Genomic DNA, 13,592 nt, shown 5'->3' with positions numbered 1-13,592 from the left:
TTTAAGTCAGCTGTCTCTGGGGCAATCTCAGAATTTAGCGTTCATACAGAATAGGAAATAATTCTTGGTTTTATGTTTCAAAACATATCCAAGTAAGTGTTATTCAGTGCTGGTAATGAATTCTCTTTAGCATTCAGGTGACATTCTTCACTTCTTCTCCCTCTGCAGAATGTCACGTTGTTCATTAAGACCTCAAAATGGAGAGAGTTACTAGTAGATGAAAGAAAAGGAAGTGAAACTCAGATTAGTTCTGTTTCAGATGATACAGTGGCCTTTTCGGGGAGGGTAAAACTGTTGGTTCAAGTTAGGTTTTTGGATTATTTATGTTTTTTTAATGTGCTTTTCTGCTAAGTATATTTGAGTTTATTTTTCTTAACCTTCTAAGAAAGAAACTTGAAGAACTTCAATAAAGGAAACAAAAACCATAGCTCTTTGTCCTCAAATTAATGAGTGTTAAACAACTAATACATTACAGTAGACTGGTGCAATTACTGCATGTGTAGTTATACTTGAAGGTCTTAGTATTGTAGATTGAAATCTCTTAAAAGATGTGTCATGTTGATGATTTATGCAGTCTCAGGTATCTTGTTTGGAAAAAAAAGCCAGGATATTAGAGTATCTAACAATGCATGGTGTTTTGTTATCTAAATTACTGAGTTAATACCACCAAAACTAAACGTGGTGCCACTCTGGGCAGCTTTGTTCAGGGTTTTGCTTGTAGCTGAAGTGTTAAAAATGTGAGCCTGTGAAGTCATCCCAATTTTTAAAATGTAGAGTTTAAAGTAGGCCAGTTACTCTCCTTGTACTTAGAGAAGAGTTGATCTCATTTTCTCTTTATTTTTAGAGTCTTTTATTCAAAACTTCAGTGTTCTCTACAGTCCCTTGAAAAGACATCTTATTGGAAGTGACTCTGCCCAGTTCCCTTCTCAGCATTTAATCACTGAAGTGACAACTGATACCTTCTGGGAAATAGTCCTTCAAAAGCAGGTACGGGTCTGGTTAATGTGGCTCAGTGGTTGAGCATCGACCTATGAACCAGGAGGTCATGGTTCAATCCCCAGACGGGGCACATGCCCAGGTTTTGGGCTCGATCCCCAGTGTGGGGCATGCAGGAGGCAGCCTATCAATGATTGTTTCTCATCATTGATGTTTCTATCTATCTCCTCCCTTCCTCTCTGAAATCAGTAAAAATATATTAAAAAAAAAAAAAAAAGGCACGGAATCATGAGAGAGACAGAAATCAAGCCATCTACCCTATTAAAATCATTTCTAGTACTGGCTGGGTCGCTCAGTGGTTAGAGTGTTGAACCAAAGGTTCTTGGGATCAGTTCCTAGTCAAGGGCATGTACCTTGGTTTCAGGTTCAATCCCCAGCCCCCGTCAGGGTGTGAACATGAGCAAACCAATCGATGTGTCTTTCTCATGTCGGTGTTTTTTTCTTCCCCTTCCCCACCGCCCCCCCCCCCCCCAACTTCTACTGTCTCTAAAAATCAATGGAAAAAATTTCCTCACTCTTCAAGTGAGGACTTAAAAAAAAAAATTATTTCTAAAGCTGGGGTGACTGGTTGGTTTTGATGTACAGAAGATTAACCACATAATAGTTTTATTACAAGATGGGCGTGTGAATTACATGTGGTTTTCTAATTGCGAAAGTCCTTAAGATAGTACATAATTGGAAAAATCTGAAGATTAATTTTTTCACTGTAATATATACACAAGCAGCATTTATTGAATGCCTACAGGGTTCTAAGAATGAGGGCCTGAGGAGCCCAGTCACAGCCATCTCCCCTTTCCCACAGGATGTTTTGCTGCTCTATTATGCACAGTGGTGTGGCTTCTGTCCTTCCCTCAATCATGTCTTCATCCAGCTAGCTCGCCTCCTGCCAACGGATACATTTACTGTTGCAAGGTAAGGAAGTCTGTTCTGCAGCACCTTTGGCTGTGTTCCTGTCTTCACTCTTCTTTACAGCTTAGCCATATGGTTTGCAAGGGTCTGCCCATTTTTCACTAACTTTGGGAAAGACTTGGTTGAATTTAATTATCAGCTTAAAGTCATGAGCAAAACCTCATTGAAACCAAAGATTTCCAGAAGAATTCTGAGTAAGTGTTTTTTCCATGATGTTGAGTGTATTTAGCCCTGATTGAATTCATAGGCGGGTGAGTGCAGTTCTGTGGGAGCAGTGCTGACCTGGTTGTTAGGACAGCCCCCTGGAGAGGCCAGCTTCCTGGAATACCACAGGAAGGGTGCCCTGGAGTTGCATAGCACTAGGGCCTCGGCCCACTGGAAGGAGGCCAGTCCCTGTTGTGCTGCCAGCCGGCCCTGGGACCTGGAGTAAATCTCTCCACCAGGCCTTGTTTTTCTCCTCATTTGTAAAATTGAAAGGAAAGATTGGTTGATATCCACATGTTCTAGTTTTGTGATTCCGTGGAAACTGTATGTGATCTCTTCAGTAAACAAAAAATTTAAAATTGCATTTTGTAAAAACAAGGCTCAAATAAAGAGGTTTTGGATAAGGTAGAAAGCAGTTTTGGGAGAAAATTATTTAGATGTAAGGTATATCTTCTCTCCCTCTTATCCAGATAGATTAGAATTAAATATAAAATATCAAATCACGGAAAAAAATAGAAGATAGACTATTGGATTGGCTAGCTCCTTTGAGAGATGAAAACTTTCCAAAGTGAAGCAGTTTAAAAAAATAATGAAAGAACAAATTCCACTAGAAAAAATGAGCAGTGAAAATAAATAAGGAAAACAGACCAAAAAAAAGATAATAGTTGTATTTATGGCATATATATTTCACCTGTTATATATTCTGTAAGTAATGTTGAGAGCCAAATTTGAGGAGTTACATTGCTGAGTGTGTGTGTGTGTGTGTGTGTGTGTGTGTGTGTGTGTGTGTATATATATATATATATATATATATATATATATATAATGACTTAATCTCAGAACATTCAGTGAAGCAGACATGAGTATCACTCTCTTTTTACTGAGGAAGAAACTGAGGCACAGAAAGATTATTTAACTTGCCCAGAGTCACATAACCTGCGAGGGAGCAGGATTCAGAATCAAGTGTTCGTGCTCCAGACCCTGAAAAATTAAAATGGTTTAAGAAACTGCTAAGAGGAAACTGGTTCATATAATGGAGTACAGCCTTAAAATGGAAGGGAATTCTGACACACACTACAACATGAATGAACCTTGAAGACATAATGTTAGGTGAAATAAAACACAAAACGACATACTGTATGGTTCTTGAAGCACCAAGAGTAGTCTGATTCAGGAGAAACCAAGATGGCGGCATAGGTAAACACCTAAACTGCTGCCTCACACAACAATTTCAAAACTACAACTAAAAGACAAAACGGACATCATCCAGAACCACAGGAAAGCTAGCTGAGTGGAAATTTTACAACTAGAAGGAAAGAGAAAAACACACTGAGACTCAGAGGAGCTGCAGGAGGCAGAGGTACTGAGACGCACGCGGAAAGGACTGGCAACTGAGTGCACGACTGGCTTTCTCAAGCGGGAGGGAGACAAAAGCTCCCAACTGCGCTGAACTCCAGTTCCGAGCGAGACTCTGGGGACCCAGACTCATACGAGGTGAAACTGGACTGTCAGGAAAGAGAAAAGCACACTGAGACTCAGAGGAACTGCGGAAGGCAGAGGTACTGGGATGCGCGCGGAGAGGGCAGGCAACTGAGTACGCGGCTGTCTTTCTCAAGCGGGAGGAAGACAAAAGCTCCCGACTGCACTGAACTCCAGTTCCGGGTGAAAATCTGGGGACCCAGACTCGTTTGGGGAGAAACTGGAATGTCTGGCAGCAGGCGGAACTCGAGGGTGGCTTTCAGCGATTACCACACCACGGGGCACTGAGACACAGGGGCCTATTAGGGCAGGGCTGACGGGAAACCAATGCTGTCTGCTCTGCCCTGAGACTCCGCCCCATCCAAGCTGAGCACAGAGGCTTTTGCAAGTCTTGTCTCATAAGGGTGTCTCCAGCACAGAAGTTCTCCCAGCGTATACACAGCTGATCCTCACAGCCAATTGGCCTGGAAGATAATTCCTCCCAGTGATACCAACAACAATCAAGGCTTAACTACAACAAGACTGTGCCCACAGCCCACAAAGGGGTGCACCAAGAGTGTTCACCTCAGGTAACTGGGGAGGCTGAGCCACTGGGCCATATAGGACACCTAGCACACAAAGCCACTCTATCAACACAGGGAAGCAGCCAAAATGTGGAGACAAACAGATCACAAATGAAAGAAATGGAGGAAAGCAAACGACTGGATATAGAGTTCAAAACCACGGTTATAAAGTTTTTCAAGAATTTTCTAGAAAAGGCCAATAAATTTAGCGAGACCCTTGAGGATATGAAAAAGGACCAACTAGAAATTAAGCATACACTGACTGAAATAAAAAATATTATACAGAGATCCAACAGCAGACTAGAGGATCGCAAGAATCAAGTCAAAGATTTGAAATACAAAGAAGCAAAAATTCAACTGGAAAAGCAAAAAGAAAAAAGAATCCAAAAATATGAAGATAGTGTAAGGAGCCTCTGGGACAACTTCAAGCGTACCAACATCAGAATTATGGGGTGCCAGAAGAAGAGAGAGAGCAAGATACTGAAAACCTATTTGAAGAAATAATGACTGAAAACTTCCCTGACCTGGTGAAAGAAATAGACTTACAAGTCCAGGAAGTTCACAGAACCCCAAACAAAAGGAATCCAAAGAGGACCACACCAAGATACATCATAATTAAAATGCCAAGAGCAAAAAATAAAGAGAAAATATTAAAAGCAGCAAGAGAAAAAAGTTAGTTACCTACAAGGGAGTACCCATACGATTGTCAGCTGATTTCTCAACAGAAACTGTGCAGGCCAGATAGGAGTGGCAAGAAATATTCAAAGTGATGAACAGCAAGAACCTACAACCAAGATTACTCTACCCAGCAAAGCTATCATTCAGAATTGAAGGGCAGATAAAGAGCTTCACAGATAAGAAAAAGCTAAAGGAGTTCATCACCACCAAACCAGTATTATATGAAATGCTGAAAGGTATTCTTTAAGAAGAGGAAGAAGAAGAAAAAGGTAAAGATAAAAATTATGAACAACAAATACATCTCTATCAACAAGTGAATCTAAAAATCAAGTGAATAAAAAAATCTGATGAATAGAATAAACTGGTGAATATAATAGAATCAGGGGCATAGAAAGGGAATGGGCTGACAATCCTCGGAGGGGAAAGGGCTGTGTGGGGTGCGGGAAGAGACTGGACAAAAATCGTACACCTATGGATGAGGACAGTAGGGGGGCTGGGTAAGGGCAGAGGGTGGGGTGGGAACCGGGTGGAGGAGAGCTATGGGGGGAAAAAGAGGAATAATTGTAATCTGAACAATAAAGATTTATTAAAAAAAAGAATAGTCTGATTCATAAAAATAGAAAGTAGGATGGTGGTTGTCAAGGTTTGCAGGGAGGGTAGATGGGAAGTTGTTTAATGGGTACAGAGTTTTGTTTTGTAAGATGATGGTTGCACAGCAGTATGGGTGTATGGTACTTAATACTACTGAACTGTACATTTAGAAATGGTTAAGATCACAAGTTTTGTGTTACATATATTTTATCACAATAAAAAACAATGGTGAGAAGAAAGAAACAAAAAAAACAGACCAAGATGGCAGCATAGTTAAGCACCTAAACTGCTGCCCTGCACAACAATTTCAAAACTACAACTAAAAGACAGAATGGACACCATCCAGAACCACAGGAAAGCTGGCTGAGTGGAAATTCTACAACTAGAAGGAGAGAGGAAAGCTCACGGAGAAGGAGCGGCAAAGGGCTGAGGTACGGAGACATGTGCGCGCAGAGAGGAAGGGCGGCGGAGTGCCTGGCTGGCTTTCTCTGGTGGGAGGGGGAAGGAAGCCCCCGACTGCATTGAACCCCAGTTCCAACTGCACTGAGCCCCAGTTCCGGGTGAAACACTGTGGACCCAGGCTCATACAGGGGGAGTTTGGACTGTCAGGTAGAGAGAAAGGCACACGGAGACTCGGGGAGCCGCGGCGGCAGGGGTCTGGAGGCGCGAGTGCGCACAAAGACTGACTGCGGAGGTTACCACAGGCTATCCCTAGCGGAAGGGAGTCGGAAGCTCCTGACTGCACTGAACCCCAGTTCCGACTGCACTGAACCGCAGTTCCGGGCAAGCCCATGGGGACCCACGCTCTTACGGGGGAAATCTGGACTGTCAGGCGGAAACTCGGGAACCGCGGAAGGCAGAGGTCTGGAGACTCGCGCGCAAGGGCAGGGCTGACGGGAAGCCAAGACTGTCTGCTCCGCCCTGAGACTCTACCCCTTCCAAGCTGAGCACAGAGGCTTTTGCAATCTGGCAAGGCTAATCCTATAAGGCTGTCTCCAGCACCGAAAATCTCCCAGCATAGACACAGCTGATCCTCACAGCCAACTGGCCTGCAGGTCAATTCCTCCCAGTGATACCAACAACAATCAAGACTTAATTACAACAAGGCTGTACACACAGCACACAAAGGGGTGCACCAAGAGTGTCCACCTCAGGTTAGCTGGGGAGGCCGACCCACTGGGCCATATAGGAAACCTAGCACACAAAGCTACCCTACCAACTCAGGGAAGCAGTGAAAAATGGGGAGACGAAGAAACAGATCACAAACAAAAGAAATGGAGGAAAACAAACGACTGGATATAGAATTCAAAACCACGGTTATAAGGCTTTTCAAGAATTTCTAGAAACCACCGATAAATTTAGTGAGAACCTCGAAGATATGAAAAAGGACCAACTAGAAATTAAACATACACTGACTGAAATAAAAAATATTATACAGAGACCCAACAGCAGACTAGAGGAACGCAAGAATCAAGTCAAAGATTTGAAATACAAAGAAGCAAAAAACACTCAACCGGAAAAGCAAAAAGAAAAAAGAATCCAAAAAGTTGAAGATAGTGTAAGAAGCCTCTGGGACAACTTCAAGCGTACAAACATCCGAATTATGGGGGTGCCAGAAGAAGAGAGAGAGCAAGATACTGAAAACCTATTTGAAGAAATAATGACTGAAAACTTCCCCGACTTGGTGAAAGAAATAGACTTACAAGTCCAGGAAGCGCACAGAACCCCAAACAAAAGGAATCCAAAGAGGACCACACCAAGACACATCATAATTAAAATGCCAGAAGCAAAAGACAAAGAGAGAATATTAAAAGCAGCAAGAGAAAAACAGTTAATTACCTACAAGGGAGCACCCATACGACTGTCAGCTGATTTCTCAACAGAAACTATGCAGGCCAGACGGGAGTGGCAAGAAATATTCAAAGTGATGAACAGCAAGAACCTACAACCAAGACTACTCTACCCAGCAAAGCTATCATTCAGAATTGAAGGGCAGATAAAGAGCTTCACAGATAAGAAAAAGCTAAAGGAGTTCATCACCACCAAACCAGTATTATATGAAATGCTGAAAGGTATTCTTAAAGAAGAGGAAGAAGAAAAAAGTAAAGAGAAAAATTATGAATAACAAATACATATCTATCAACAAGTGAACCTAAAAACCAAGTGAATTAAAAATCTGAGGAACAGAATAAACTGGTGAATATAATAGAATCAGGGGCATAGAAAGGGAATGGACTGATAATTCTCAGGGGGAAAGGGGTACGGGGGGTGCAGGAAGAGACTGGACAAAAATCGTACACTTATGGATGAGGATAGTGGCGGGGAGGTAAGGGCAAAGGGTGGGGTGGGAACCGGGTGGAGGGGAGCTATGGGGGAAAAATGAGAAACAATTGTAATAATCTGAACAATAAAGATTTATTAAATTAGAAAAAAAAAAAAAACAATGGTGAGGGGGGTGGAGAAACAGCTAAGAGGGATTCCAGTGTGAAGAAAGGACATGAGCCTTGGCTGGTGTTACTCAGTGGTTAGAGCATCAGCCCATGCACCAAAGGGTCATGGGTTCAATTCCCAGTCAAGGGTACGTACCTGGGTTGCAGGTTCGATCCCTAGCCCCAGTCAAGGTGCATGCAGGAGGTTACTGAACAATATGTGTGTGTGTCTCTCTCTCTTCCCCTCCCCTCCCCCTCCCCCTCTTTCTAAAATTCAATGGAAAACATATCCTTGGGTGAGGATTAACAAAAAGAGAAAAGGCATGAACAGGTTTTTCATGTAAGAGGAGAGAGTAAATAAACAAGTGGGGAAATTATAATAAATGTAAATTAAAGCAATAAGTTTCATTTATACTTATTAAATTAGCATGCTTTTAAATGACAATCTTGCTTTTATAAAATAAAGTGAAATTAGCATAGTTAGATGTAGCTAACAGAATAAATAAATTGGCGTAACTTTTTTGAAAGCATTTTAACACTGTAAGAAATCAAAAAAATAGTTGCACATTTTTGACCTAGTTAATTTCACTTTGGGGAATTAAGGAAATAGAACTTCCATAGATGCATGAGCTAGACATGGAAACATTATTTATACAGCAGTAGATTAATGGTTAAGTACATTATGGTTGGGCATTTGATGGAATTTTGAGCCACTCATTAGAACAATGCTTTGCATACAATTAATGGAAAAGAATAGAGGATAAAATATGTGATTACTGTTCTTAACAATATGTAGGCATCTATACCAAGCCTAAATGAGAGTCCCAGAAAGAAGGTCCTGATTAGTCCAATGGAATTCTGAGTGGATGTTTACAAATGATTTTCTTTTAATTTTACAGTTTGCTCTTTGAAGCCACAGTCAGGAGGAAAAAAGCATTTGATTATAGAATAAAGTATTCATCACCATTTGTTTAACAAATGGAACTCAAATGTTTTAGGTAGGCAGGAATGCTGTTTTATTAGTAAAGCTGTTTAAAACCATTATAATTTGGTTATGTCATTTTTTAAAGTGAATTTTATCCTTTTGGACAAATGACACTAATCCCACCAATACTTTTTGAAAATTTCTATCAAGTTAATGAGTCAAAACATTTCTATCTTTTGTATGCACTATTTGCAAGAATAGGATTGAGCGGCCAGTTCCCTCTAGAATGTTCTTTTTATGCAATCTTAGCCCCAGTATGTCCCACTTATAGCTAGCTGCAGGAGGGGCCACCACCTAGTTCAATAGTAATTAAACACAGGTAGGTTGGGTAATTTAGCACAGATGTCATTTTCTGTATTAAAAAATTAATTTTAAATCTACTAAGAAAATACACCTTTTTGGGCCTCTGTCCAGATTTACAAAATATAAAATATAGCATTTCTTTTCCAATTTCTTTTTTTTGGTGCCCTCTCTGAGGCTTTTTTCCAATTTTCTTGCATCTTCAGAGAGGTTTGATGTATTTTGCACAATGATTTCCTTTGTTTTTCCAGAGATAATTTAGGAAGTAAAGTATTTGCCCAGATCTTGTCAGGTAGGTGGGACTACTCCAGGGTTGTCAGTAAGGCATTTTTTGGGAAGTTCATTTTTACTTTCATAACTTTACATTTCCACTCAGTAAGAGAAGTGGGAAGATTCATGTCCTGGAAGTATTAGTGCATCTGGCATGAACTGTGTCCAACTTAAACCTAATGGTGCACTCACTGAGAAGGGGCTGGTTGAAGAAAATGCTAGGATCTTCAGTTATTTGACAAGGTTCTTTCAGTTCAGAGTTTTTTCACAGGTCTTTTACTTTTTCTTTTCTTTCCCTTTTCTAGGATTGATGTATCTCAGAATGATCTTCCTTGGGAATTTATGGTTGACCGACTTCCTACTGTCTTATTTTTTCCTTGTAACAGGTAATGCAGAATTTTTTCAATATTTGGACAGATGGAATTCTTTTGCTGAAAATGAAATGGATTTAAGATACTTAATGGAAGTGAAATGTAAATCATTAGTTATTACTAAATTACTTTGAATAAAATGTATTGTGCAAAAAATGAGCTATTAGGGACGAAAGGTAAAACGGCTTTAGTGTCACATTATGGTGGTGGTGGTGGTGTTTTTTTTAAGAAGTTTGCCCTCCCCTCCACCCCCGAGCGTGTGTTTTACACCAGCAAAGATGTCACCATCAAAACTCATTTGCTTTTTTGGCCTTATGACCATATAATGGATGCCAAGATTGACAGCAGAGAGCCCCACATTCCTCTGGGGCAAAACAACAGGCACCTATTGAGCCTTACAAGGTGTGTTGGTCCCGCCTGTCCAAGATTTCATGTGTATCATTTCTTCTCATTGAGTCCTGGTCATGAGTACCTTGTTTCTCCAATGCAAAGAGGAAATAGGGGTCAAGGAGCCTTCTCCCAAGTGTGCAGACTTCTGTGAACATCCACCACAGGGCTGTCACCAGGATCTCCTCATATTTGTCTGAGTGCTATTCCAAGTTCATTGATTACTGCTACTATTCTGAAAGCCCAGAAAGTAGGGGTGAACATTTATCAAAAGGGATACGACCTGGCATTTAGCATATGTGGATGTGGATGTTTTGGTAGAAAGGGAAATTAACTCTTGGCCTTTCAAAGCCAATAAACCAGATGTTCTCTCCCTTTTTACAGATTTCCCTTTTGTTATTAAAAGGATGGGTCCTTGGGGACCCAGTCACATGGCTTTACTGGGGAAAAGCATTTGCTGGGTTATTTCAGTGAGGTCCCTAACTCATATATGACATTTACTGTTTTAATTTCCTGCTCTCACTTTTACCATTTATTGTAGCCACTGCCTTGCTTTTAGTGTTTTGCCAGGAGAGTGCTTCCTTCATACATACTGAATCATTTCCTTGTTTTTTCCTCTTTATCTCAAAGGATTTTTTTCTGGAATACTTCCTGTGGTAGTAGAGTCTTGTCAAATCACACACTAAAAACAGAGCATGACTCACCCTATTGTACTACTGGTTGTGTCGTGAGGACCCTTTCCTTTCTAAGGAGCTTTAAAGAGCTACACAGTCATGGAATCATGGACAATAACACTAGCAATTCCATCTGGATGGGTCAGAGGCTGGGCATGAAATTTAATGAAACATAATTTTAGAATTCCAAACACAGTATAGAAAAGTATTAAAGCCATAATATCCAGCTCTGGCCTTTGCATAAAGAAGTTTTCAGCAACTGGAATCCATGAATATATGTTAGGAGACAGGGAAAGACACCCAGAGACTTGGTGGCAGGGAGTTGTGTGTTTCTGGCCTGAGTCTGGCTTGAGTAGCTTTCATTCTAAAGTTGTCTGATGTAGTCAGCATGGAGGTGAGATTGTTTTCCACACCCACGTTGGGGTCACTGTAGCCACTTCGTATATTCCTTGAATTGAAAAATCAAGAAGGTAAATATTGAACATGAAAAGACTGTCTAGTTCTATTTTAATGGACAGAGTTTGCTTGATAAACTAAAGCATTACTGCTTTGGAATGGAATTAGTACTTATTTCCTCAAAATAAATTATAATCAGAAGTAAGTGTCTCATTACCTCGTCCAAAGTGAGTGTTCAGTTTACTCAGGAAGTAAATGGGCAAAGGATATGAGCTGACAGCTTGAAAAGAGGAAATAAAAAAGACTGATTGATAACATGTGACAAGATCTTTTTCACAATATACATGCTTATGTTATTTTTAGTGAAAAGAATATAAAATGTGTTTTGATAAAATACAAATTTGCACTGGTTAAAATGTGTACATAAGAGAAGAAAAGATGTCAAGATGTTGACAATACAGGTGATCTGATGGTGCCTCTTGTGTGCTTTTTGCATCCTTTGCAAATTGTCTATAGTGAGCACATCTTACTTTATAATCATTAAAGAAAAAACATATGAAAGAGCTTGTCCTCTGACACAGTATGCAATCAGCCCCTCCTGCTCCTGGCTGGGCCAGCCTTCCTGTTCAAGGGCATCTTAGAACTACCTTCCTTCCACCACTCTGTGTGATATTTCAAAATACAGGTGCTGTGGCCCAGCCCTGGGCTAGGATATCAGAAGCGTGGCAGGGTTCATTCTAATGTATCCCCTGGGGAAGGACCTCATTTCTTTAGAGGAGCAGGCCCACCCTCCCTCAGTCTGATAGCCCCTTTGGAGCCTTAGACCCCATTTGTCATTTTTTTAATCTGGCCTTTTACGTGCCAGAGGTGCATAAACATACTCCTAGTGAATTTAGAGGAGAGTCAGGTAAATAGTGAGACCTTTACCACCACACTTTCAAAGTGATTATTTTTTTTGGAAGCAGTTTGTTGACACTCTGTCCTTGCTACTTATAAAAAGGTTGGAAGCATTTCAGCATACCCATCAGGTAGATTCATGGAGATTGCTCCAGAAACTCTAAAATGGCATTCTTAGAAATGTTTTCTGTCCTGTAACTGTCTCCAGATGCATACACTGGTCCCTCAGCAGCTCTTTCCCTGGGGAGTAATTCACATTTCCTCTCTGCCCGGTTTGTGCTGCAGATTAGCCTCTGCTTGTTGTTCCTCACCTGCAGAGGCCAGATGAGAATGGCTGGGAGGCTCCACTTAAAGACAGCTTGCATGTTAAGAAAACTATGCTTGCCCTGGCCGGTTTGGCTCAGTGGATAGAGCATTGACCTGCGGACTGAAAGGTCCCAGGTTCGATTCCGGTCAAGGGCACATGCCTGGGTTGCAGGCTGGACCCCCAGTGGGGGGCATGCAGGAGGCAGCCAATCAATGATTCTCTCTCATCATTGATGTTTCTATCTCTCTCTCCCTCTCCCTTCCTCTCTGAAATCAATAAAAATGTATTTAAATATATATATAATATTTAAAAAGAAAACTGTGCTTTAAAGAGGGTGTGGTTATATACTTATCCCCAAAATATTTGAAATTAATCCATTTACCTGAAAGTTTCCATTAACATTGTATAAAAATGGGGCATATCTGATTTTAATTTCCCTGTGATTTTTATTTCCTAGGGAAAGTAATAGAACACCTCTTATCTTTTCTTATGTATTTGGCCACTGGCTCTGTGTATGGAGAGGGTGTGCAAGCTTTTAATGAATGGTTTCCGGTTTTTCTAAGGAACGGGTTTTTTTAAGCTGACATTCATTGAGCATTTGGGTAACTCGTGTAATCCTTACAGCAGTCCTGTGAGGGAGATGGTATTGTTGTTAACCTTTTACAGATGAGGCAGTGGAGGGACACGGAGAAGCCACTTGTCTGGGACCTCCCGACAGTGAGCAGTGGCCCTGTGAGTTGGCTCCAGACAGGCAGCTTCCAAAGGCCCTGCTCTTAACCTCCATTTCTTTAATACTCAAAGGTGACGATAACCATTGTTTGTCCAGCTCATACATAAAACCAGTGGTTTTGATGAATTGCAGCCAGGTTGTGTACTAGTATACACAGGGAAATATATCTGTGGTAGAAATTTGCTCATCAGACAATTAAATGACAAGTTCTAAAAAGGAATTTTCTACAAACGGACTTGCAGTGAAGCTTTGGGCAAACCCCCTTCTTATGTCACCCTCCCTCCTTATCCTATGTTCTCAGGACCAGGTAGCTTCAATTCCTTTGTTTGTCAAGGGTCAGGGCTCCGGTAACAACTTCCCTATCATGGCTGTCAAAATGTCTCCAGATGTTGTCAAATGTCCTTTGGTAGGGTACAGTCACCCCCA

General features: G+C 41.1%; 1 protein-coding gene across 6 annotated transcripts in view; it reads left to right on the top strand.

The window, feature by feature from the left end:
- Window positions 1-13,592, top strand: part of TXNDC11 (thioredoxin domain containing 11) — a 78,030-nt gene that overhangs the window by 63,176 nt on the left and 1,262 nt on the right. For all 6 annotated transcript variants that reach the window (XM_080682676.1, XM_080682673.1, XM_080682677.1 and 3 more), the window contains 3 exons: window positions 845-987; window positions 1,799-1,908; window positions 9,710-9,790. In XM_080682676.1, the coding sequence (XP_080538802.1) occupies window positions 845-987; window positions 1,799-1,908; window positions 9,710-9,790 (334 nt within the window). The remainder of the gene's footprint in view (window positions 1-844; window positions 988-1,798; window positions 1,909-9,709; window positions 9,791-13,592) is intronic.

This window comes from Plecotus auritus (assembly GCF_963455305.1).
Source record: "Plecotus auritus genome assembly, chromosome: 7".
Classification (NCBI taxonomy): Eukaryota; Metazoa; Chordata; class Mammalia; order Chiroptera; family Vespertilionidae; genus Plecotus; species Plecotus auritus.
The sequence above is the reverse complement of the archived record's forward strand: the minus strand, read 5'-3'. Positions and strand labels throughout refer to the sequence as shown.